This window comes from Prinia subflava, chromosome 12 (assembly GCF_021018805.1).
Source record: "Prinia subflava isolate CZ2003 ecotype Zambia chromosome 12, Cam_Psub_1.2, whole genome shotgun sequence".
In the NCBI taxonomy this organism is placed as follows: domain Eukaryota; kingdom Metazoa; phylum Chordata; class Aves; order Passeriformes; family Cisticolidae; genus Prinia; species Prinia subflava.
Genome location: NC_086258.1, coordinates 6,120,371 through 6,146,190, shown reverse-complemented (window position 1 = coordinate 6,146,190; position 25,820 = coordinate 6,120,371). Strand labels below are relative to the sequence as shown.

The 25,820-nt window shown below is 50.8% G+C and overlaps 1 protein-coding gene across 4 annotated transcripts; it reads left to right on the top strand.

Annotated features, from left to right (window-relative positions):
• Positions 1 to 1,551: 1,551 nt before the first annotated feature.
• On the top strand, positions 1,552 to 20,805 carry PTGES (prostaglandin E synthase). Of its 4 annotated transcripts, none has more exons than XM_063409945.1 (5): positions 12,391 to 12,529; positions 14,491 to 14,805; positions 15,098 to 15,295; positions 16,681 to 16,763; positions 18,760 to 20,805. In XM_063409945.1, the coding sequence occupies exons 3-5, from the start codon at positions 15,188 to 15,190 to the stop codon at positions 19,007 to 19,009; spliced, it is 441 nt and encodes a 146-aa protein (XP_063266015.1). In that variant the 5' UTR covers positions 12,391 to 12,529; positions 14,491 to 14,805; positions 15,098 to 15,187; the 3' UTR covers positions 19,010 to 20,805. The 4 variants fall into 4 exon arrangements, with proteins under 4 accessions (XP_063266016.1, XP_063266014.1, XP_063266015.1 ...); XM_063409948.1 differs by lacking the exon at positions 12,391 to 12,529 and having other exon boundaries at positions 14,071 to 14,805; positions 18,760 to 19,005; positions 20,443 to 20,805; XM_063409946.1 differs by lacking the exons at positions 12,391 to 12,529; positions 14,491 to 14,805 and adding an exon at positions 1,552 to 1,684.
• Positions 20,806 to 25,820: the final 5,015 nt, after the last annotated feature.

The following is a 25,820-nucleotide window of genomic DNA, read 5'->3' as shown; positions in this document are numbered from 1 at the left end:
ATTTCTTGGGATACGCAACAACCTGGCCCGCGGCTGCTGAGGGATCACAGAGAGCCAGAACTGTGAGGGCCATTTCAGCAAAACAGCCACAGTCATCCTACACAGGAAGGCGGAGAGTCTGGATAAAGGAATCGGGCTGTTCAGCTGGGATCTGGACATTCTCGTCTGTCCATCTGAATTAAAGTGTGAGCAGGTTGCTTTGCTCACCTCTCAGGCTTCAGCCGGTATTTCACCATTCCCCTGTAGAATTTGTGGGGTCCAACAGATGTGGACTGTCACCCCTGAATCCCTCTGGGATAAAGGGTAGTGTCACGTTGTGCCTTGCAAAGGGTGAATAAGTTTCATGGCAGAGTCTTTTCTGACTGATGTGTGAAGGGCGTGAGATGTCCTGAGCAAATTTTTTATTGTTCTCTTCTGTGTTTTCACAAGGTCTCAACAGCTCAGAAGGGACTGCATCTCTCAAAACACAGATGGGAAATGCAAAGTGATATGCTAGAAACAGCACAAAAAAGGAGAATTACCTCATCTGTGCAAAAAGAAGGGGTAGCATGAAATACATCTATAGATCTTCTCCTCTCCATGTGGGAGGGAGGTGGCATATATTTCCTATACAACAATAGGACGTATGCTGCATAACAGGTACCAGATGGGTGTTTAAATAATCTTCAGCTGCTGCATGTCATGCTGTTATCTCATTATCCTTTACAAGTTAAATGGGTTCAAGCTGGGCCTGGACATGGATGAGATGTCTAATAGTAGTGGTGAGGCTGACATTGATGGCAATTTCCTTGAACAGCAGTCTGGAAGCTCCAAGTGGAGCACAGACCCTGCAACACGCAGTCCACAGTGCAATGTTTTGTACCTGATGTGTTGAACACGTTGCTCTTTCACCTCAACACCCTCCTGTGCCTTTGACACAGAAGTGGCATCCTGCCATGCCTTGATGTTGCCCTCCTGACCAGCACAGGGGTGGGGTGGTTGGTCAGCAGTGGGTCATCTTGAACCAGCTGCCACAAGCTGAAAGTACTGAAAATCTGCAGCAGAGAAGAACTTTGGATAGGTGTCAGTGTGCAATAGGCTTGGGGTGTCTGATTTGGGGTGTCTGTGATCTGGGATGGTGATCAGCAGTGAAAGTGGTGTGGTGAAAAGGAGAGGGTGTGGAAAAGGAAAGGACATTGCAGAGAGTAAAGGAAGAAGAACGGTAGGAGTTTGGGGATCAGTGGTATGGAGATGGAGGATATAGGGTGTTTGCAGTGGGTAATTTGGGGTGCTAAAGCTGTTGTGGTAGAGGAGGCAATGGAGATGGAGATCTGTGTTGCAAACCGAGAGATAAGGGATGCAGAGATGGAGTACTCAAGGCCAAGGGTGAGGAGAGAGAAAAGTCTCAGATGAGATTTTGGCCTGGCCTGACTCTGCTTCCGGTGTGTTGGAATTTCCTGCCACCTGCAGTTTGATTGGTTTAAAAGTCAGCATTTTCAGGACTTTGGGCTGGCTCTCTCTGTGGCAGAGAGCTCAGAGGATCTGGGATCTGGCTGGTTAGCAGGACTCTCAAGGCAGCATCACAAGGCAGCAGACCTCCCAGCTGGCTGGTGAGCCAAGGAAAATTACTGCAGCCAGGGGACAGGGTGCTAGGAATCAGGGCTGCAGCCCCATCTTCAGTTCATGGAGTGCAAGAGTTTTCCAGGTAAGAATTGTAGGATCAATGAACCAGTGCTTTTCCCAGAAAAAAAAATCTGTAATTTTGTCAGAGGATGTATAAGGTCCTCATTATTTCCAAGTGTTTTATGAAAGAGGTTTAGAAATGTGCTGTTTTACTTGAGATGCTGGGCTGGCAAGAGGTTCTTGCTGAAGGTTTCTAACTGGAGAAGAGCTGGGAGACTCATTTTTCCTTGCATTCACTTCTGCATAATCTCTCCCTGCCTTCTGACTCTGGCTAGATGCTCTCTAATGGCCTGAGTTTTTCTGAGAGCACTTTCCTTTATTTTTACCCTTTTTCTACCCCACCCACTCCCCACCTCCCTGCCACCCCGTATGTGTGGTTTTGCTTTGTTTTCTTTCCCTGCTTTAATTTCAGCATCGTCTTCCAAGTGCTGCTTATCCTAAACACAGGGATGAGGCAGTGACAGGAAAGGGCTGCCACTGACGTACATTGGGATCTTTGAAGAGTGGGATTGTGGTGGGCTTTATCCAAATACAGAGCCTGGCTAAGCTCTGAGGACTACACTAATGCTGTGGAAAGGCTCTGACTCATGGAATTGACCTTTCTGTAATGTGACAGGAGCAATAACAAAAAACCAAAATCTACATTTATGTTGAGCAGACATTGTCTAATCCTAGAAACACCCAGGGAGTCAAGAGCCTGTCATCCTTCTCTTGCAGGTAGGAAAACAGAGGTTTGGAGATGATGACAATTGTTGGTGTTGTTTTTATTTTTAACACGGTAGTTCATAGCAAAGGATTTAACAATTCTGTTTTGTCACTGAAATATTTATTCAAGAGCTTGAGCTGTGATTCAACTTGGGCAGGCTTCAAAATCCACAAAAATTTTTGAGTACAAAATCACAGAGTCCCTTGGGTCAGTGTGTTATGCTGTGCTCTGTGAAGAGGGACAGTCCAACAGGGAAAGATATGTATGAGCTTGGGATCTGAGTGAAATAGAACATAATACACTTGTCCAGTAAATCTACCCTTGGGAAATAATTCCTTTGATCATATCTGAACCCTTGTGAAATTCTGAGGTACCAGGAGGGCTGGATTTTGTTCTGGTTGCTATCTCTTAAAAATTCCATTGAGAGGTTCTTCTCCACAACAAGAAAAAAGTGTTTCCTGTCTGCATGCCCGGTCTCAAAGCTCCTTTCCCTGAGCCTAGGCTGCAGTCAGGGAGCAGAGTGGACCCACCGGAGCTTGGATGCTGAGGTGCCTCGGGCCAGAGCTGTCCCTGGTCTGCACCGGCACAGCTCCTCCCCAGAGGCTGAGCAGGGGCTGTCGGTGCTGCCGGTGCCCTTTGCCCGTGGTGAACTCTGGCAGCTCTGCAGGGGGAGAAAAATGGGGGTTTTTAATCTGATCCCGAGTGGTTTGCAGCAGGTGGAGCTACACAGGTCATGTTACCTGGCAGGGATGGGAGTGACAGGCAGGGGAAGTGTTTAAGCTCTGCTCAACTTGTGGGTGAGGGAAGTTGTGGTTCACGTTTCTTGCCTACCGTGGGAACTTGCTGGAAATGGAATGTTTTATAGACAAGCACAAGGTGACAATGTTGGCAGGACACTTCCCTACTCTTTATGGAGTCCTGATGCTGGAACCTGCTTGATCTTTCACACATATCAACTCTATTAAGCAATGATGGATGGAGATGGTCTTTCTTTGGACAAGCACAAGGAATTATTTATGTGCCTGGCAGCCAAAATAGCTCTGTTCCCCCGCATGCCACTGTGTGTTCCAGAGGCAGAAGGGATGGAGGGAGGCAGCATTTTTGGCTTTGGATAGAATGAAAGGTTTATGTTCATATGAACAGGAGTTGCCAGGACTGCCACAGGCTTTGAAGAGAAGAGGTTTTAAATCTGTACTTGAGTGATCTTAACAGGTGTCCATTTCTCAAACGGACTTTTACATCCTGGACACATTCCAGTCTCATATTTTGGTGCCAGGAATAAAGAAGTTAAGGAACAGCTTGGAGAAAATTGTTGTTAAGAGTTTAACTACCGGTTAACCACTGTTAACTACCAGTGCTGTGAGACACTGGGGCTCAGGTGAGTGTTTTATGGGCTGCTTTGGGTGTCTGCTGTTGCAGGGCAAGAGGACACAGCAGCTCAGGGTCTGATTCTCCCTCCCTGGAATTGTTCCAAAGTCGTGTGGATGTGGCACTTGGGGAAGTGGTTTAGTGGTGAACATGGGCAGTTAAGGGTTGGATTTGATGATCCTGGAGGTTTTCTCCAACCTGAATGGTTCTGTGATTCCACGATAATGGCACAGCCCAAAGCCACGTGCAGATAAGCAGCAGTCTCCGCTGGACCATGCAAATCCACCTGGGCCAGCAGCTGAGAGAGGCACCCTCAGGGCAGGAACTCAGGAAAGCAGAGCAGGGTGTGGACGGTGCTTTACCATGTACAGCATTGCCTTTTCACCTTTCTGCTGAACTGGCTCTGCTCCAACCTCGTGGCCTCCGGGCTCTGATTTCAAGTCCTGTGTGGTGCAAGATCGAGATGAATTATGTATGAAATGGTAGAGATAGACCCATTGGATGGGCTATCGATGCTGGCAGTTAGGCTCTGTTTTGACTTGTAAACTAAACATTCCTGGCGCAGACATCCTCTGTGGTTTAGTGATTAGATCTGGGAACTGCATTTGGGGTCAAGTCAAGGTGCTCTCACCCGGCTCCAGCAACTCTGACTTAGTCACATCATCTCCTCCTAATCCTCTGCTTGTCTCTCTGTGACATGAACAAGAGGGGAAGGAGATCCCATAAAAAGATGATGATGATCATAATCATCATCATTATCATCACCATCATCATCATCTCAATTCAGATTTTGTTTCATTTTGGAACTTATTGTCCAAGGATGCAGTTTAGTTTGAATGGTGTGGATGGTGAACTTAGCATGTAAATATCCAACGTTCACATAATTTATGACAACACATCCATAAGGAAGAGAACTAAACCTTGTGCTGTAGGTGCTCACTGGTAAGATGGGGACACTGAGAGTTAAACTTCACCTGCCTTGATCCTGCTTTTGGTTTTTACCCTTGTTTTTAAAATTGAGACCAGAATTTGAAATTGGAGAGCGTTCCTGTTTGGCTTGCCTCCAGGAATTTCTGGTTTTGTTCTCCAGGCTGGCTTGGAGCAGAGTAGGTCTCGTGTGAGCCTGTCTGCCTGTGTAGCAATAGTTCTCACTGAAAGAACAAGAAACAATAGGGAAACTTTAGCCCATATACTATCTTAAATAGAATTCTGTTGTAAGTAATAATTTAGGGATAAAAACGGTGTGAAAGAGATGAAACTTTGGCTGGATGAAATAAGAAAACACTCACACGGTGTGGGAGGATTCTACAGGAGGAGTAAGGTATGAGTAATGCTGTGCCCTCACTCCAGTCATGGGCTCTGATGTGGTGAGTGGCTTGTATGTCATCCAAAGCACAAAGGTGGTGGTGTTATTAAGCAGACAGCCCCATCCAATGGTTTGGACCCTTAGGTGAAAGAGGATTTAAAAGGATTTTGGTTGAACCAGAATCAGAGGCTGTGTTTGGCTTGGGGTTTAGCAAAGCCAACACCCTGCTCCTACACCTATCTCCTGTGGAAGAGCCTTAAACACAGGTCACTAAAATTAGTCTTGTATGGCAGCTTTTCTGACTGGCACCTCTGCTTTTCCTGCTCTGCCTTCAGCTCATGCCCAGGTAAAGACCTCTGCCTGGTTTCAATCAGCCCCAGCAGTTGACACTGAGGAACAAGTAGGTTCATCAGGAGAAAGTGACTCTTTGTTGTTGTAATAGCTTCCCTGTTTGTTCAGAGAGGCTGGGTCTGGACCCCGTGAAGTGCTGGGGAGGTTATGGAGCAGGGCTGGTCCTGCCCAGCTGGTTTCAGGGCCAAGGACGAGCAGCAGGCAGTGTGCCAGCCATGGCCACAGGGCAGCTCTGGAGAGCCTCAGAGGGGGTCAGTAACCACAAACTGAGGCACCAGCAGTGAGGTTTCCTGAGCAAGAGGGGATTTGGTGATTTCTGTGGAGACCAGTGAGGCTCCCTGGAAATTTCACCAGGTCTGTCTTTCTCTGTGGTTTGGACATCAGAATGTCATTTCAGGGAAGCCTGAGGACCTGGTGATTTACCTGGTCAAATCTTACTCTTAATGACCTGTAAAGTATCATCTCCATACAGATTCTTCAAAGTTAAATAAAGGATGGAGGGTCCAGAAGAGATCTAAAACTGTTACGTTGTTTTTCCAGGAGGTATTTTATCTAACAGGAAGAAAAATGTACTCTGCTAAAATAAAAGGTTCCCTGCAGGACTCCAGTTTCCAGCTATTGTTAAAATGTGTGGTTGAGAGCTGGGAACCCTGTGGCCAACAGGGAGCTGGAATGACTTGAAAAGAGGAGAATGGATGTGCTCTGCAAAGAACAATGTTCAGTCTAAGAGCACAGAGGAAGAGGAGATTGGCTGGAGGATACAGAGAGGCCCTGAAGGAACAGGGATGAGGAGCCAGATCTAATGATCGATAGCAGTGAAGTGTCCCAGGGCTGCCTTCTATATAACATTGCTGAAATTCCTACAGTTTAGGAGTAGCCCCTCTAAAGTACTAAATAGCTTGGTGTGGAGTCATCCTAGACCCCCTCAGTGAGGACTTGTGGCATTTAAAAGAAAAATGAGCTTTTAGGAGGTTGAAGGACATTTGAAGTGCAAGGGGTGAAGGAGTTGGCAGTCATGTGCCGGTCATCTGCTTGCTTCAGCATAGAGGGAAATATGAAAGTATGACTGGGATAATCAAAAGCATGGAGAAATCTCCTTTGAAGAGAGATGAAAGCAATGGGACTGTGGTGAAGCTGAGTAAGAGGTGTTTTCACAGACATGTTTCAAAGGAGGAGAATACTGGGCAAAGCTGAGCAAGAACTGCTGCTCTTCTTAATTCTCCTGTGTGTCTGTCTGTGACATGAACAAGAGGGGAAGGAGATCCTATAAAAATACTACCATTATTTTTATTATTATTATCATCACCATCTTAATTTAAATTGTGTTTCATTATAGAATGTATTGTTAAAATCGTGTTTCATTATGGAACTTAATTGCCTAGAGAAGTAATTTAATTTCAACAGTTTGGACCGTGACTTGACGCATGTAATTATCAAACATTACCTTCATGTATGACAACAAATTTACAAGAAAGAGAATTAAACCTTGTGATTCAGACCTTAATCTCTGGCTTCTGAAGACTGGATGAATCAGGGTGAATAGGACCAGAGAGCCTCAATCCATTGCTATCTCCCACGGGGCACGTCCTACCTTGGCGTGTCCCACGGCTGCTACAACCCTGCAAGGGCCTCACTCATGGTGAAGAGCAGCAGCCCCTTCCACCACTAAACACTCACACCAATCTCCCCCGCTGCAATAATGGTGCAGCACAGCTCCTTGCCCATTCCTGATGCCCAGCTCTCCTTGTGGGACAGCTGTAGCTCCACTAATGCAGCATCCCGTACCCTCCTGTTCCTACAGCCCTTCCACAGCTGGGATCCATCTTCTCCTCCTGCTAACGAGGGAACTTCTTGTTCATTCTTGCCTGAGTCAGTGGCACTATTAACAGAAACCTGCTGTCGTAGAGAGATGTGTTCTGCTGTTTGGTAAAAATTGCAAAAAGCACATATTCCCCTATGGAGGGCTTCAGCATTGCATAAACACAGGGTGGGGCAGATTTCTGGGAACATCATGGACACAAGGATGTAAATCAGGAGAGTAATCAATGCATGGGACCTGGGCAGGCTCCCAGAGTCCTGCCAATGGATCATTCAGGCAGAGAAGAAAACTTGGGATGGTTAGCCCAAGCATCACTGCCTGCAGAGTAGAGTGGAGAGGTTTTTCTACTTCTTTGCATCATTCAATTCAAATTCTGCTCTGGATAAAGTCAGGATCATACAGCCTGGGTCATGCTGTGTCAGTGTTCCCACTGCTGTGAGCAAGAGTCCAGCTAAGAAAAGAGCACAATAAAAAGCTTCCAGGCAAAGGGGCTGTAAATAACACAGCCAAATTGCTCCCTGCTTTCCAGGCTGATTGTGGGGAGGGTGTTTTTAGCATTGCTAGTGAGGAGTGTTTATTAACAACATCAGAATTAAGACCCAGAACACCTTTTGGCCTAAAAGCAAGTCCAAAATATATGTTGTTCATGACTCAGTGCATGAAAAAGGGAAAGTTTTAGGATGTGTCTGCACCAATGACACAATGACTTGACTCATAAAACCTCAAATTACTAAGCAGCTCTGACTTCTGCCTGAGTCAGGTCTGGTGGGAAGGAGGTCCTGATCTGTATGAGGAAGCCCAATTACCCTACAGGACATTGCAAAGTGGTAGCACTTATGAGGTTGGCATTTGTGCTAAAGAGATCTAGACAACATGACCTACACAGGAGGGTGGGAGGAAATGCTGCTGTTTAATTTGGGAGTGATGGAGGGGACACAGAGAACTCGGGGGTTTAAAAATAAGTTCTTGTTTTGGAAAAAGTTCTGTGGTAGGTGGAGCTCTATGGCAAAGCCATGAACAAAGGCTGTCCTTGGAGCTGGTTTCACCAGCATGGTGTAGCCACTCTCAGGTCAGGGACAGTGACGTTCTGGCCTTTCCATTCTCTCTTTTCCTGCAAGAACTCAAAAATGCTTATCTGGTGAGAACAGGGCTTAAAAGACTTTAAAACTGACAAACTCTGCAAGCCGTTCTTCCTGGGCTGCAAGGCAGGGTTAACAGCCCAGGAAACAAGAGGTTTGTTTTCTACTCTTCACCTTGAAGCTGCTCATTTCTGTTGAACGTCAGCTCTCCATAAGGCTGGAATCAGGGACCACAGCTGCCTCCTCTCCCCAGCCCTGTTAGTGAGCCAGGGCTCCTAATGCTGTGATTCCCATGCCCTGATTCCCATCTGTCCATAACACAGCATGTGGAGGCTGGACCATGCATCCTTTACCTTTGCTCTTGCTTAAGAGCACCCCACCAGGGAATCTGCATCTACACTGTAGTTTTGCAAGCCTCGAAGTCTAGGAAATGTTCCCAAATCGTGAAATTTTTGGCAGCAGTTTGTTCCTCTCCCTGTCTGGTGGGGAAACTCCCTCTTTTTGGGCAGTTACACAAGTGTTTTTTGCCTGTTGTTTACAGCTGATGGGATCTGGTTCTTGGGAAGCAAAACACATCACGAGATGCTGAGGTGTGGCTGAGTGAGAGAGAGACGTGGCTTCCCCACACCCCAAGCCCTGACCCCCATCTCCCACCTTTACCTGGTGTCACCTTTAGGCAGGTGCAGCTCTGCCTAAAGCCAGCACTTAAACCATCTGGGACAGAGAGAGAGAGCAGAAGAGAGGAGAAGTAACTTCCCTCAGCCCCTCTCCCAGCAGGGTTTCATCCCTGAAGGCACAGAGCAGCATAGCCAAGGAATTATTTCCTCTAGGAGAAAGCCCAGGCATGAATCCATGTGAGGCTCAGAATAAGAGAAAATAATCTACTTCCCACACTCCCACAGCCTGATGGCCTCTCTTCTAAGCGTCTCCACAGTGTCCCAGCAGCAGAGGACACAGGGTGGGTATGACAATTTGGGGCAGGAGAGGGGCTGGGAGCTGAGCAGCAGCCCAGGAGCAGGCAGGAAAGGATGGGGATGGAGCTGGAGGAAAAAGGCAGGAGGACGTGCCACTGCCTCTCACTTGGCCCTGGGCCTGTTCCCTGGGACTGGCTGAGGAACAGCAGCTTCCTCTGCTCTGCCTGAGACTCGGAGCCACCACACCCCTGCCCCTTCCCTGGGCCTCTCCTGATGGCTTTCTCCTGCTCTTCTGTGTGTGAAGGACAATTTGGAAGAGTCTCATTGTACATTCCTCATGCCTGAGGCCTCTCAGATAACTGCAGCCAGTACTGTCACTTTAAAATACAAACCAGACAAAATCTGCCCGAGTTTGCTAGAGGCTGAAGCATCCCAGTTGTTTCCTGAGATGCTGTGTTGGTTTTCCTCTGCCTGATTTTTGGTAGCAGGGAGGGTCACAGAGGTGGCTTCTGTGAGAAGGTGCTAGAAGCTTCTACCATGTCTGCCAGAGCCTTCAGATGGCTCTGAAGATGGACATACTGCTGGCCAAGCCTGGACCAATTAGGGATGATGGTAATGCCTCTGTCGTAGCATATTTAAGAAGAAAATCAAAGCAAAGTGAGGGACACAATTGTTTTCTAGCCAGAGAAGAGGAGGAGGTGAGAACATGTGAAGGAAACAACATGGAGACACCAAGGGCAGTGGAGAAGGAGAGGCAGGAGCTGCTTCAGGTGCTGGAGCTGAAATTCCTCTGCAGGCCGTGGTGGAACCGTGGTGAAGCAGCTGTGCCCCTGCAGCCCCTGGGGATCCAGGGGGATGCAGAGATCCACCCACAGCCCGTGGAGGAGATGCCCATGCTGGAGTGGGTGGATGCCTGGAGGAGGCTGTGATCCAGTGGAAGACCCCGTGGAGAGGGGGCCCTGCTGCTAGGCTGGAGCAGCCTGTCCTTGGAGGACTGCACCCTGTGGAACAGTGACCCAAGCTGCAGCAGTCTGGGGAGGACTGCTGCTCCTGAGAGTGAGCCCACACTGGAGAGGTTCATGGAGAACTGTCTCCCCTGGGAGGGACCCTGTGGTCTCACAGGGGAACAACTTCTCTCCCTGAGCAGCAGAAGAAAATCTTGGGTGACAAACTGTCCAAAACTCCCATGGCCTGTCTCCCTGCACTGTCAGTGGGAAAGAGGTAGGGGCAGGGGGAAGAAAAGGTGTTTCAAATAACCTTTAAAAAGGTTATTTTACTTCTCATTATCCTCCTCTGATTTTGTTAGGAATAAATTCACTTCACACCTTTAAGCCGAGCCGGTTTTGCACTTGGAGTGTTTTCTCCCAGTGTTTGTCTCAGCTCATGAAGTCTTCATTAATTTTCTCTCTCCTCTGCCCAGCTGCAGCAGGGGAGGGCAAGTGAGCAACTTCTGTGGATGCCTGGTGTTTGGCCAGTGTCAAACCACAACAGATGCTGATGCTGGAGGCCAGAGATGCTGGCGGTTCCACTGCTTACTGACTTTGCAGCATCTTCTGTGTTCTACTCACTGAAACAAGCACGAGGAGCCCAGGAGCCTGGGGATAGGGAGCTGCAGGTGAAGCAAGAGGATTTCACAGACCCATGGAAGGTGTGTCATGGTGGGAGCTTTCGTGCAGATTGAGGAGGGAACGCAGGTGGAGCGCCCTTCTCGCTAATAAACAGCTAAAACACTCATGCCTTTACTTGAAAAGTCATTTTGTTTGATGAGCCAGCACAGCCTTCCTTGGCAGCTGGGTTTCCCAGGATGGGTGCAGGTGATCACTGGAGTGTGCAGGCTCCAAGGCTTTGTACTGGGAGCAGCAGGAGGAAATGGCAGGGAAGGAGGGCACCAGTGTCATTGGAACAAGCCGGGAATGTAGCTCAGCTCCTGGGCTGAGCTGTGGGCCTAGGGCAGGCAAAATCCCAGCTGGGCTCTGCACCTTCTCCACCAGCATCTGGAAGCTTCCTGGAGAAGTGCCACCCACATGCCCATCTTCTCCAGCCTGGAGCAATCCCCTCGGGCTCTTTGCTGAGCCCCAGCTGTGGGATGTTATCGGTTAGGGAAAATTTTGGGGAATCTGAGCTGCTCAAAGTCTCAGCTTTTCTCTGGGATCAGGGTGGAGCCCAGGCTGTGCAACCCCAGCGGACGTGCCAGCGCTCCACTGAACCAACCCTCTCCTTCTGCTGCCACCAGGAAATTCCCCTGCCTAGCAAGATTGGAAAAAATGTAGTCACTATACTGCAGTGTAATTCAGTTGGTCAAATAAATAACCTGTGTGTGATCAAGAATTGCTTTTACAGGCTTCTATTTTAAAGTACTTTTCTTGAGCACCTCCCATGAATTTTTCATTCCTTCTGCCTCCTACAGTTCAGTTCCTCCTCCAGCAAAATGCTGCAATTTTCCCTGCAGCTCCTGGGGTCGGTCTAACCTGATGACCTAGCCTTTCAAAGCCTCACATGGATTTTTTACTAATAATTTCTCAGAATAATAATAATAAAAAGCAATGTTTTTGGCTAGTGTTGTTGGGTGTAAGTAGATCTTGTCCTGGGTTGAGACCTCTCATGCTCAAGGTTTTAAGGCATGACTTGTAGTTTAAAGAGATAACTGCCCTTAGGACCTGGCCTGCTTCAGGCAAGGGCTCTGTCCTGGCAGGATGTGCTCTGTGGAGGAGGATCAAACCATTAATATTAACAGCCTGCTTCCGCGTGGATTAATGGCATGGTTGAACACGCTTCCAGCAGCTGCGCTGCCTTGGGTCTCAAAAGCCAGGGAGGTACAAGTGTGGATGTGTTCTACCCAGCATGAGACCCCTGAACCTGGTAAAAAAGGAGCTGGGATCCCAGGAGCATCACACCTGCCTTTGCAGTCATCTTCTGCTCCTCATGCCCATCCATAACCCTCCCCTCTGGGGTTCCACTCTGTGTAACAGTGAAAGGGGTTTGAAATGCATAAACACACAGAAAAAAACCCTTTTTTTAAAAAATTAACACATCCACACCTGAGTTTTCCCTGGGGGCTTATCCCTAAACAAGGTGTGCTTCTTGATCTCTCCATTTAATGTAAATTTGTGCCAGTTGCTGGTGCAAATGGTCCAGGGCTCCTTGCCAGTGTTTGAACAATGCCAAGGAGGAGAAGGCTGGCTGGCTGGCAGGAGGAGTCCTGGCTTGTCTGCAGGTGCATATTCCTGCTGCTCAGCGAGGTGTTGGCTGCCTTGGGTGGGGAGGAAGGTGCATGAAGGAAAAAGACCCCACTGCCGAAGACCCCGTGGGCTGGATCATCAGCTGGTAAAAACCGGAGCTGCTGCGTGGAGGGGGTGATGTGTTGGTGAAAGGTCTGGCTCCTGGGAGGAGGGGCTGCTGGAGAATGTCTCATCCGTGCTGTTGGGCTGGTCTGGCCCTGCATAACCCCAGTCCCTGGGCACAGAGGTCTTCTCTGCTTTGGGCTGATCCCCATCAGTTCTGGAGGAGAGGGATGGGGGGGGAGCAGTGTTTGGGATGTGGCCTTGCCACTCTCTAATTATACTTGGCATCATGGTGTTTACAATGCCCTGCTGAGCTCCAGAGATACGTGGGTGGGTTTGGGTGTAGTTTGCTGGTGCACACCCCAGCTCTTACCTCAGAGCCTGAATGCACACGGCTGCTGCATGTCCTGTGTCCCCACTGCCACCCCCAGGGAAGCAGCCTGCCAGGGGCCACACAGCTCCGCACTGGGCTGTGCCAGGACCTGTTCTGCAGCCTCCCCGACGCCAGGGTGGTGGTGACCAACTGCAAGGACCTCCCCCTTAAACCCAAGTGCTTGGGGTTTTCAAAAGCTCTCTGCACTGTTGAAAAAGGGTGACTATAAGGCCCCATGCCAGGTGCACGAATAGTCTGTGAGCTGTAGGTCTGGTCACATTCAAAAGAGCCAGCTGGGTTCAGGAATTGCACAATTTATTGAATGTAACATATATGGCTCTTTTGGATTGCCCATGATAAATGCCTGAACTGCAGAGTGGCTTTATGGAGCACTAACAATACAGTGGCAATCACAATCTTAATTTCCCAGGTTCACACTCAGCATATCTGAGGACACAAGACTTACCAAAAGATGACCCTTGTTGGGTGGGAGAGGAAGACAAATCTGTCAAACTGTTCCTGGAATTTCAAGTAAAATTCTTGTCTGCCAGTTAAATATGAATCTGGGGAGCTTTTACACCTTATTAACCACTGCAGTGCAAAGTGTTGCCAACTGTGATCAGATCTTCCGTTATTTGTGGGTGCGCTGTACACATCATTTCTTGGCAGGAGGTTTTGGTTTGTCAAAACTTTTCTGGGTATGAGGTAGGAAAACTAGACCACATGGCCTCCACTCCACGTTCACCCCCATGCCATGGCAACACAAACCACAGGAGCTACATCCTTGCACTGCAGGTCCCATTGCACCTCTGGCTTTGTGTTTTCTTCACTGATTTGTGCTTCACCTGTACATTCCCATGTCATGGGGCTGAGCCAGAGCATTGCACATAGCAGTGGAGTCTTTAGGTTTGCAGTACCACAGCAGAATGGCCATGAGGAAGATTCAGAGGCAAATGGAAAGAATTTTCTATTTTCCTGAAATAAGTATTTGTTTTCTTTTTTCTTTTTTCTTTTTTCTTTTTTCTTTTTTCTTTTTTCTTTTTTCTTTTTTCTTTTTTCTTTTTTCTTTTTTCTTTTTTCTTTTTTCTTTTTTCTTTTTTCTTTTTTCTTTTTTCTTTTTTCTTTTTTTTTTCCCTATGTTAAGGAAATTAACACCAAATCTAGCCCTTGCACTCTAATAAATTTGGAGAGCTCCTGTCAGCCCCTACGCCTCTGGCTCCCTGAGCTTTGCTGCTGCTAGCACTGGGGGAGAAGGGGTTAAGTCTGCATTAAATAGCAGCCCAGCTGCCTGCAGAGGTTTCGATCCCACTCTTCATTCCACAATGTTCGATGGCTGAGGAAAAGCCAGCTCCAAATTCACAGGGCGCTTTCTAAACCAAGGACAAAATTCCACCTGGCTGCTCCGGTTCATCCTCTCGGAGACAACCAGGAGCTGATTTTGGGGCGGGCAGGCGGCTCCTCACTCTTCGCTTCTTGCAATTTGGGAGCTTTGCCAAGCTTCGCTGGTTGGGTTCCAGGCCGGTCATTCCCGGGCTCCCCTCCCAGCCGGGGGTGCGGGGGCAGCCCAGGCTCCCGGGTGGGTGGCACCGGTGGCCAGGGGACATCTGTGTCCCCTGTGCATCCCTCGGCAGGTGGATCCGCAGGAAAGGCTTGGCTGCCTCTGCCGTGCGAGCGAGAGCTCAGCCAGCGCTGGGCGGGACGGGAAGCGCGGCCACGGAGGAGTGGGCTCCGGGACAGGGCTGCAGGAGGCTGAGGCAGGCGCTCACCTTCTCCCTGACTCCTCCTGGGACGGCTGAAGGGCTGACAGGGCTGGAGGAGGCTGAGGCAGGCGCTCACCTTCTCCCTGACTCCTCCTGGGACGGCTGAAGGGCTGACAGGGCTGGAGGAGGCTGAGGCAGGCGCTCACCTTCTCCCTGACTCCTCCTGGGACAGCTGAAGGGCTGCGGGTGAGCAGCGGGGGATGCTCGGTGCGGCCCCGGCCCTCGGGGCACTCGCGGGGAGCCGGGGCGGGCGATGCGCTGGGCTGGGCTGGAGGGATCGGAGGTCGAGCCGTGTGCCGGGCCCCCTCCAGGGCTCTCTCCTGCCTCGGGGAGAGTGGTGGCAGGGTGTGAGGAGCCGAGGAAGGCTGCTCCATGTGCTGGCTGCGGTTTCTGTGCTGTCCCGGCAGCCTGGCGGGGGATGCAGGAGCTGGGGACTTTCACTGGAGAATGAGCGGGTCTGTGATGTGTTTGAACGCAGCTGTCCTGTCTCTGCTGCGGGGCTCTCTCCAAGCCCAGGACCTCCCCTGGCTTTGGGTGCTGAAGAGACCGAGCGGCACGTTCTCCCAAAATGATGGAAAATAAAGTGTTCCTGTCATTCACGTTCTACAGCACGATTTTGATTTTAAAAATGTATGTAGTTGCCATCATTACGGGGCAAGTGAGACTCAGAAAGAAGGTAAGATCCAGTTTCGTTTTCCTTCTCCTCCCTTTCTGGCTCTTTGCTTGGGTTTCTGTGGTTTTTCTTTCTTCTTTTATTCCTGTAAAGTTCAACAAAATTTTCCTGCAGCAAGCTAAGTTTTCTTTGACTTCAGTTGAAAGCAAAATTTGTTCCATAGCTGCAGCAGATAAATATCTCACTTCTCTTTGACCCTTTTTGTTTGTTTCTACCATCTGTAGCTTGATGTTTATAATTTTGGAAACCTAATCTAAATAATAATCAGATCTAAAATGCCAAGCAGGTGAGATGCTTCTAGATAGAGTCTGTTTACACTTAATTTGCAGGGTCTGGAAAAAAAGGAGAAGGGGAAAAAAAGGAGGTTTAAGAAGAAATCATTGCAATGCTCTTTTTTCTTGCGATGTAGCAGAAAGCTTTTGAGCTTTTGGAGGCTGGCTGGCCATGGGAATGCTCCAGGAGAGCAGCAAGTCGTGGGGAATAAAACAATAGCTGGAGGAAATGGTTCTTGGTTAGGGGGAAATACGGGGAGGACCAGCTGCCGCCAGGAGTTGGGGCCAACTGGACTTTTATTACCCTCACCCCAAGTCCTGGTAAAACCCAGCTTTCTGTAAAATCTGTTTTAAAGTATTTGAAGAGTTTCTGACTGCGTCAGTGGAACGGGAGGGACATTTCTGCTCTCAGATAGAATACAAATGCCCTGTGCTGTGGCATCATTGTAACTGATGAATTGTCTTCTACCCTTGTGATTCTAAATTATGCTCCAGCTCTGGGACAGTTTGGGCTTGTAACATAATTAAAGAAAGCACCAGGGCCCTTTCCAGGCTGCAAAATGAAGCTGTCAGATGTAACCAGGTCCCTGAGGAGCAGCTTCTGAGCATAGGTGGGGAGCTCGCACAAATCATTTTCATTTTAACTTTATTAGTGTAGGATCCCATTTCCCCATGGGAAAGCCACACGGTGCCACTGCCAAAAAGCCAGCCAGGGAATGTTCTCTGATCTGTCAGTCCTGGTTATCTTTTGGAGGCCGCATTGTGCCTGCAAGCTCTCTGCCAGCAGTGATCTCGCTGGCTGGCAAAGTCTCCTCTAAATGAATTTCACGGGAAGAAGTGGACTGGGGTAAGGTGGGAGCTCCCTTGAAACCTTCAATTTGGGACCTGCCCAGCAGGCAGCGTTGGGTTTTTTGGAGCACAAGGAACACTCCTGTGGAGGTGCAGGGTTTAACCCCCAGGACAGTGTGGACGGAAGTGCAGTGACCCTCGTTTTTATGAAGAGCAATAACAAACTGAGGCAGGTAAAAATCCCCACAGGACTTCAAAGATTAGGGGCAAAGCTTCTACCTGTGAGGTTGCTGAAGACTGTAAGCAGGTGGGGACTCTCTCTTACAGGCGTTTGCAAACCCGGAGGATGCCCTGCGCAATGGGGGGCTGCAGTTCTGCCGCGAGGACCCTGACGTGGAGCGGTGCCGCAGGTGAGTGGTGCCAGCCTTCCCTGGTGCCAGAATTCCCTCTGGTGCCAGCCTTCCCTGGTGCCAGCCTTCCCTGGTGCCAGAATTCCCTCTGGTGCCCGAATTCCTGGTGCCCGAATTCCTGGTGCCACCATTCCCTCTGCACCAGCTGCTGGCAAAGAAGAAGTGGGAAGTTAAGCTAATCAAGTAATATTCTAGATGGTCAGGCTGCCTCGAGCTCTGCCGTGGGACCCTGCCCACTGGAGCAGTTTAATCTTTAACAGGAGCACGGTGTGCACTGGAGCAAGGGCAAGGGAAGGATCTGGGTTTGCATTCAACATCCAGCTCTGAGTCCAGCTCTTTCTAGGTGCTCAAAGCCCCGCAGGCTCCCAGTGTCCCATCCCATATCCATACTCAAAGACTCCTTGTGTCCTGCTCCGACAGGACCCCAGATCCTTGGACAGGCAACAGAGTGTCTGGTCCCAGAGCTGTAGGCAGCTGCCCTTTTTGGGGATTTGGGAAGAGGCTGAACAGGATTGCAAAAACTTTTGCCTGTCTGATTTGGCAAACTCTGAGTGTTACCCCTCTTCTGTGAGAATCACGGTTTCTCAGAGGTAAAACACGGAGTTATTCAGCCCTGGGCTTGATTTGCTGTCCCCCTTACTGAAGGGGATGCCCCAAGTGCTAGGCTGGATTGCTGGTGACAGGAAAGGGACTGGGGCTGTGCCCTGCTGGCCTTGAGCCCTGGGCTGTGCATGGGGACCTCATTGCTCACATCCCACTGCCTCCAGCATTTGCTTTAGAAAACACCCAGTGCCACCTAATAGCCAGCAGGAGGATGGAAAATGATCCATTTCCTTCCTAGCAAAAAGAAAATAATAGCAGAAATAATAATCATATTCTTCTTTTGATTATTTAGACTAAACAAACTTCTATGAAAAATAAATAACTGGAGCTGCAGCAAAAACCTGGGGCAGCCTGGGATCTGACTTGGGCAGCTAAAGCTCTTAGAGTCCATCCTTGCTGATCCATTTGCAGCCCTGGAGAAGACACATTCAATCCAAGGTGTTTCCCCAGAGCAAGGGCGATGTCAGCTTTTCATGTCAGACTGTATCTGGGGGGGAGCAGAGCCAGGGGTCTGTGCAGGGCAGGGACAGAGCAGGGCAGGATATTTACCCCCTGCCTCTTAAAGAGGCCCCTGGCTGCCTCTCAGCTCTCTCCTTTCTCCTCCTTCTTCTTCCATTTGTCCTTCCAGCCCTGCTGAACCCCCAAATCCTTGGGCTTTGTTCAGAGGATGGTGCCTGGAGGAGGAAGGACACCACCCACACTCATGGCATGAGCAGGTCCTGTTTTGGTAGCTCTGTGGGTGCTGGCAGTGATGCTGTGACACCCAGGCAGGTGCATGTTCAGCTGGAGCACAGGGCTTGGCCCCATCAGGGCTGATGTGTCACCACATGGCCACAATGTCCCCCCCAGCCATGCTGTGGTGCTGCTGGCACAGTGTGGGTGGGGGTCATTGGGCCACTCCTCCCCAGTCCCTTTGGATGCATTTATGGGGAGAGGTGAAACCACAAACCCTCTCATCCTGTGAGTTTCTCCGCTGGAGAAGCTGTGCTCTGGAACTGCCTTTTGTTGTGTAGCATGGCCACATCTAGGGCCATGCTCTGCTGGCACCACACCAGATTTGAGCTTTTCTCAGCTTCACAGGGCCTTTGTTTTGCTCCGTTTGAAAGCTGCAACCCTCGAGCTGTCATCTGCTGTGGCAAAGGTGTCCAGGTCACAGAGATAAAGTTTCAGGAGCTCAGTGTCCCAAGGGAGAGACACAGGGTGTGAAATTCTCCTGCCTCTACATTGAAATTCTCCTCTGTGTGTAAGGCAGAACCAATGCTTTTGGGAGCTGTGTCTGCCCCACCCAATGATGGAGAGGCCCAGCAGCACCTGGGGAGGGTACCCTGGCAAGAAGGAACGAGAGAAAACAGAGAATTCCAGTGGGAAGGAACAACCTCATCTTGCTTTTCAGAGCCCACCGCAACGACATGGAGAACATCTTCCCCTTCCTCTTCCTCGGAGCCGTCTACTCCCTGCTGGAGCCCAGCCCCACGGTGGCCAGGATCCACTTCCTCACCTTCTGCGTGGGGCGGGTGGTGCACACTGTCGCCTACCTGCTGCGGCTGCGGGCCCCGGCGCGCTCTGTGGCGTACAGCCTGGCCCAGCTGCCCTGCTTCTCCATGGCCCTGCAGATCCTGCTGGCCACCACCCCGTACTGGTAACCACCAGAGAGACCCACCACCCAAACCCCCTCGTCCTGGCTCTGCTGGTCCCCCCTGCGAGTGGGAGAGAGTGTGAGTGTGAGTGTGTGTGAGATGTCACCAGGGAGGTCACCTGCACCGTGAGGATGTTCAGTGCAGCCTTGATGGAATTCCACTGCCACTGGAATTTGTTGGAGAAGCCACCAGAGAGAAGGGACACATGCAGGGAGGGGGTGTGGGGGCAGGTTTCTCTCACTCCTGCCGAGGATGAGAGGTGTGAAGCACATGGACTGCTCCTCGAGGCAGGGGTCATTGAAGGAAAGGTTTTCTGTGTTTGGAGCTGTGATGGGGAAGGTGTGTCTGTTCCTCCTGGTCATGAATATTCCATGAATCAGGCGGGGAAAATCATGAGGGTCCCACGAAGTCTCTCAGTCAGTAGATGTGGTTGCAGAGGTTACGAAGCAGCCGCCCTTCTCCCGCCCAGCCGTGTGCCTCTCTGGGAATGGGAGTCCTTTAGGATTTTGCCCCTCAGGTTCCCTCTCCACCAGGGAGGACAGGAGGCAGGTGCCTTTCAGGCAGCACAACAGGAAAGTCAGAATCTCTGGGGTGATGTTGCAAAGCCATTGAAGCGTTCAGTGCTCCCAGTGCCACCTCGTCTCACGCCACAGGACACAGCTCCCTGCCAGGATCCCCACTGCAGGCAGAACCCTGCCAGCTCCTGGCAGCTCCTGGCAGCTCCCGGCTTTCCCATCTCAGCCTCACCACAGCAAGAAGCAGAGCGACAGGCCTGGAGCAGCCAGCAGGAATCCTGTACCCTGGACACATTTGCTGGACACAAAGTTCTGGGACTTCTGGAAAATGTAAAATGCTGGCACAAAACAGGGGCTTGCAGGCAGAGTTTTCTCACAAAGGACAGTCTAGTCTTCATGCCACTAATACCTGAAGATGGCCCCAGGGCATCAGACTGAGTTTCTCCCCCTCTGTAGCCTTTCTCTGGCCATTGCTATTTGGGAAATGTGCCGTGATGGCCTTAGGGGTGTTTTCTTTCAGCTGCTTCCCGCTGTTCACTGCTGCCACGCAATTCACAGCCTGGGCCAGCTGGTGTTTGCAGAAAGCTCTGGAAATGAGCAGAGGGGCTCTGAATGGAGCCTTGCTGCTCTGCAGTGTCACCCAGAGGTGTTGGAGAGGAGAGGCTGGGACCGGGGTATTGCGGGTGACAAAGGCCCGTGAGCTCCACATCTGTCCCCAGGTGCCAGGGACTGCTCCTGGCTGCAGCAGCAGCAATGGAGCCTCCCTCTGGAGGAGAGGGCAGGAGGAAACTGCTCTTCAGTGCCTCCTCCCTTCTCTGTGGACAACACAGACATCACAGGGGCAAGCCAGAATGAGTAGAAAATAAATTCCCCTTCCACCTGTCCTGTGCACTAAGGCTGTGCCCTTGGCTCTGCTCTCCTCAGAGATGCTCCTGCTGAGACCTCACTGAGCACTGGGGGCACACCAGCTCACACTGATCTTCAGCCTTTGCTCAGCTTGGGTAGAACCAGTACCAGTGACTCCATCCCAGTGCAGTTGTGGCCTCAGGCTCAGCGGTGTGGTGAAGTTTGGAGTGGAATTCTTTGCTCTTCCACTGCGAGGGAGGTGGGCAGGATTGGCCACTTCTTCACACAGATGTCTGGGTAACACAGACCCCTCTTAACAAGTCTTTTCTGCCTCACATGGTGCATGAGGTCTTGAACTCCTGTATGTTCCTCTGCTGCTGCACATGCATCCTGGTGGCAGGAAGCAAATATTCCCAATAAAAACAAATCGTTGTGCTCTGATACATCCTTCCTTCGGGAGCAGCCGATGCAGCTGGGCAGCAGCTGGGTCCAGCCCCAGCAGGATGTTGAACCCCACTGTAGAGCCTGGAGTGTCCTGGGACTTCAAGAGAGACATCCTTTTCCTCTGCACTCACCTGCCCTGCAGAGGAAACTCTTTTCTAGGTGTGCATTATTTGTGCTGATCCCTTAAATTCAGCAGAGCTGGGAATTACAAGCAGTCCTGCTCTGTTTTCCTTCCCTGAACAGCAAGTTGTTACAAAGCTTGGTGTTCACCCCAAAACCTGGAGGGCTCAGGAAGCTCAGGTAAGGTGTGGTTGCTCTTCTTTCTGTTCTTAGGACTTGTAAAGGAGCTACTTGTATTTCCCAAGACAAGTAGCCCCCTTTTTTTTTTTTTTTTTTTTTTTTTAACTAGGTTGCTGGGAAGCAAATGCCTCATTTCTCTGGTTTTCCCGTATTTTCTTTAGTTGTTGGTGATTGGGAGGTGCTGCCCTGTCAGTGTCTGTGTTAGTTTTGTAAAATGTCTCCACTTGGTTGTTTTCTTTCCCTGTTTGTTTTCAAATGAGAAAGGCAGTGGTTTTATAAAATGGACTCTCTCCAGTACATGTTGCTGTGGTTGGAGATGTGGCTGGGATGGAGATTTTGGCATGGGAAGGAAAAAGGGAGGCTACAGAACCCCCTTCCAACCCCCAGATCTGCCAGTTGCTTCAGCCTCTTCTCAGCCTGTCCAGTGCCTGAGGCTGATGCCCTGCTCAGGGAAGCTGAGGTTACATGCAAAGCTCTGCTTTCTTCTTTTTATTAAAAAAAAAAAAATAAACTCTGCTTACTGGCTGCAGGGAAAAGCTTGGGAATGTGAACTCTCCTGGCTCAAAAAAAAAAACAAACACAAAAAGCCTACAAGGCAAACTTGAGAGAGGCCCAAACATTTCACTTATTTTGAAGTGTTGTGGAAGTTTGGGGGAAGCAGGACCAAGCTGGGCTCGGCTGCTTGGGCAGCACCAGTCCCACCAGGGCTCTCCTGGGATCAGAGCCACCGGCTCTCCCCTGGACACTGCCGGTGGTTGCTGCATGTGGGTGGCATCCCTGCCTTTTCCCAATTAATATCTAAAGCCCAGACCTCCCAAATTCCTGCTTTGGCATCTATGTGTGCAAGGGATGTGCCCAGTGTCTCCTGCTGCTCCAGGAGGGCAAGGGCAGTGGCTGCAGCCAGCAGTCTCTGGGGTTTGTGTGCTTTGTATGTGCAACTTGTTTTTCACACCTGGCTCAAACAGGAAATGGCAACGCTGGGAAACCCACCTGGGACTGCAGAACAACGGTTTGGTGTTTAAATGGGTACAAAGTGAAAGAGGAGAGATTTAGGTTAGACATTAGGAAGATTTCCTCACTGTGAGGGTGATGAGCCCCTGGTACAGGCTGCCCACAGGGGCTGTGCATGCCCCAGCCCTGGCAGAGCTCAAAGCCAGGCTGGATGAGAACTCTGGTATAGTTCAAGCTGTCCCTGCCTGTGGCAGGATGGGTTGGGGGCAGGTGATCTTTAAGGTTCGTTCTTTCCTTCTGTGGTTAAATGTGTGAATGTGATTCACACAACCAGTACGTGTCTTTCCTCAAGGTGTCTGGAGCTGGGAGAAAAGCAAGAGGAGACCCAGCACAAGCTGCTTTCCCTCCCACACTCTTTCAGGTGGTTCAAGCCCCAGGATCCCTCCTACCCCTGTGGACACACCCCTTCCTTACCTGCCTGCACCACTCCCAGGGTTTCTTCATCCAAACCTTCTCCTGGTGGGATCTGGACTGAGATTCCTCCTTGGGCAGATCTCCTTCAACACAAATCCCTCTTCCTATTCTGCCCTCCCATAATATCCCACTCCCTCTAGCAGGTGGGATTTTGACACACAAATCCCCTTATTCCTCTTGAGGAATTGAAATTCCTGTGACCTGTAGAGAGAATGAGAGGAGCCAGCTCTACAGGCACTGGCATTCAGAAGTGGAGAAGATGACAGTGCTTCCCTGCTGTTCTCCGCCACTCGAGGATGAAGTTGAGGATAACTTTTATAACCGGGATAACTTTTCCCAGCGTTTTCTAACCCGGCTGCGGGGCTGAGCTGTGAGAGGTCCCCTGTGACACGGGGGGGACGAGCCCCGGAGAGCGAAGGGCCCGGGGGCGCAGGGGCGGCGGGCGCGGGGCAGAGCGCGGTGCGGGCTCGGCCCGGCCCGCCGGGCTCCGCGGGCTCCGCGGGGCTGCAGCACCCTCGTGTGGCTGCGGGGCCCTGCGGGGACACGGGGACCTGCCCGGGGGGACCCGCACCCACGGGTTCTCCGCCCCCGCCTGCTGGCCAGAGAGCTGGGGGTGCGCATGGGGGTGTCCAGGATGGAGGGAGGGGTCATTCCCTGGGGAAGGGTTGAGGCTGGTGTCTGCTCCATCAGCCTCTCCAAAGCAGGCAGATGTGATGCCAGTTCCAGGGAGATCCCCCCATCACCTCGGACTTGCTCTTTGGGAGTCTCCTGGTTGAAAACAGACTGGTTTGAGGACGGGAACAGTTTGCAAACGTTCTTTCAAACCTCCCCTGCTTCTGAAGTTGTGGTGGGTGGATGCAACGCTGTGCGTCTCCTTGCAATAGTTCTTCCTTATACGTGATAACTCTCCCTGGGCTTTGTGACATCAGCTACAAAAGGAACCTTTGTTTCCTTCCTCCTTCCCAGGTATTATAAAGCCTTACACCCCCTGTGCATAGCGACCATCCAGCTCCTCTGCTGCCTTAGGTCGCTTCCCTGTGGGGCTAGAAAGAAGCAGCAGCGAGCAAAATCCCTGCTGCAGGGAGGAGATGCTCCTTCATGTGGAATGCAGAGTTTGGGGTGAGCATCGCTACCCCTGGGACAGGAGCGTCGCTCCAAAGGGCAGGAGGGGCTCGGCTGCTGGGAGGTGACACCTTGCTGTCACAGGAATTTGCGTTTCTGCGGTTTGTAGGTGGTGCCAGCAGGACTCAGAGGGTCTTCAGACCTTCCCGCTGCCACCAGAGGGAGAAGGGCTCAGCAGCACAAGGGTAACGGGAAAGGAGGATCCTGTAACCGCGATACGTCTGTAATTCATTCTGCATGGGGATAATCAGGCGGGTGTCACTGTGAGCTCTGTTTTGTCTTGCTGCTGTAGCAGCCGATGCTGATGACAACACAAAATTGTTCTCATTAAAAATATTCTAGGGGCAAACTTCAGCTTTTCAGCAGTCAGCAAGTCATGCACGAGTGTCAGGGTGTGGGTCAAAAACAAGGAAAGGGGGTCCAGAAAGCTCCTCCCATCACCTGAGACCCGCCCTTTTGGACTCACCTGGTTGAAAACCAACTGCGTTGAGGAAGGAAACAGTCTGAAAATGTCTTTGCAACCTTCCCCCACTCCCAAAGTGGTAGTGCATAGATGGAGACCAGCTCTCCTGCCAAAATTAGCACTGTGTGCCTTTCCTGGGAGGAAACATGCCCCTGTCCTGGGAGAGGTTGTGGAACGCCCTTGAGCTCATCTTCATTGACAGCCCTCCCTCACTACCTCCCTCCCCTGTGGAGTGCAGACCCTGCCGGGTGAGCTGCAGCTCTCCACCCTTGTCTGTCTCCTGGTTTGAGACCCCTGAGGTGTCCATCAGCTCCTGGGAGCTGACTGACCATGGGTTGAGACCTTCTGCTCTAGTGGAAGATGAACTGAAGCTGGGACAGTTCAGGCAGGAAATAAGTGACATATTTCCAGCAGTCAACAGTAATGAGTCACTGGAGGAATCTGCCCTGGGATCTGTAAGTTCATCACTTCCAAGGCTCTTTTGACTTGGGGCTGGATGCTCTCCAAAGGGATGCTGTGCACTGGCCACGTGCAGAGGACATGAGGATGCTGCTTGGGTGAGATTCTTTATGCAGGAGGTTGGACAATTGGCCCTAATGATCTACAAGCCACTTACAGAATGAATAAATAAGTGGTTACAAAGCAGCAGCAGTGCAGTTTGGCAGGGATGTTCAAGTGTGTGGCACCGTGGTGGGCCTGGGATGATGTCCAGAATGGGGACTTGCTCCTGCTGGGTGCTGCAGGGATGACGTGGGATGAGCCTTGTTCCCCTCTAGGTTGTTTAGGGGTCCCTCCTTCCTCAGCCCTGCAACCCACAGGATCCACGTGTCCCAGTGGCCACCAGTGATGGGAGGGACAAAAGCTGCTGGGAGGGAGCTGCTCCTGGAGCTGAGCCTCTCTGGGTGCATGGGATCGTGCTGTGATTCCCCTGGCTGTGCGGGGGATTGAGGATGGCCTGGGGAGGAGGAGGAGGGGACAGAGACATCCTGTGAGTGACACCACATGAGCTGGCCTGACAGGAGGCTGCTGCAGCTCAGCAGGTGAAGACAAGTAAAAGAAACAAGGGAAACACGGGTGCCCCTTCTCCTCTCAGCTCCTGGGAGTCAGGACAGCAGTTTTCTGTGCAGGAGTTGAATCCTTGCCACACTGCACCAACAAACACCCACCCACCATTAACTTTCTCACCCTCTCTGAAGGCACCACACCTTTGCTCTCTGCAATATCTTGGGGTGATTGATTTCAGGCTTTTTTGTGCTGTAAGGACACTTTCTGCCTTGCTCTCTAATCCCTTCCTAGCAATTCCTGCCACTTGACTCGCTGCCTTTCAGTCTGAGCACGGGCTGGGCAGTTTCCCCTGGGCACATCTTCACACCTCTCCACATTGCATTAAATCTGCTGCTTGACAGCTCAGCACTCTGAGCTCCTGGAGCCCTGTTTAACTTTGGCTGCCTCAACTATTTGGCATTGCCTTTGCCTGACCACTGATTCCTCCTCTTTTTGGGTGCTCATTGCCTGCTCTGCACCTGTGGGCCTTTGCTCCCTGGAAAGTGCTCTACAATCTGATGGTTTCTTTCTACCCTTTTGGGGTTTTTCAGCTCGATTTCTGTGCAGAATCTGACTCTCCTTGCTGCCTCTTAATTCAATTTCTGCCCAGGCTGCTTGCCCAGGGCAGATGGGGAAACCACAGTGGCTGGAGATGGAA

Excerpts from the sequence above, each read along its gene's own strand:
- PTGES (XM_063409946.1), top strand. The coding sequence starts at position 15,188 with ATGATGGAAAATAAAGTGTTCCTGTCATTCACGTTCTACAGCACGATT. Across the intron at positions 15,296-16,680 it reads AAGTGAGACTCAGAAAGAAG|GCGTTTGCAAACCCGGAGGA; the intron begins GTAAGATCCAGT and ends TCTCTCTTACAG. Across the intron at positions 16,764-18,759 it reads GACGTGGAGCGGTGCCGCAG|AGCCCACCGCAACGACATGG; the intron begins GTGAGTGGTGCC and ends CTTGCTTTTCAG.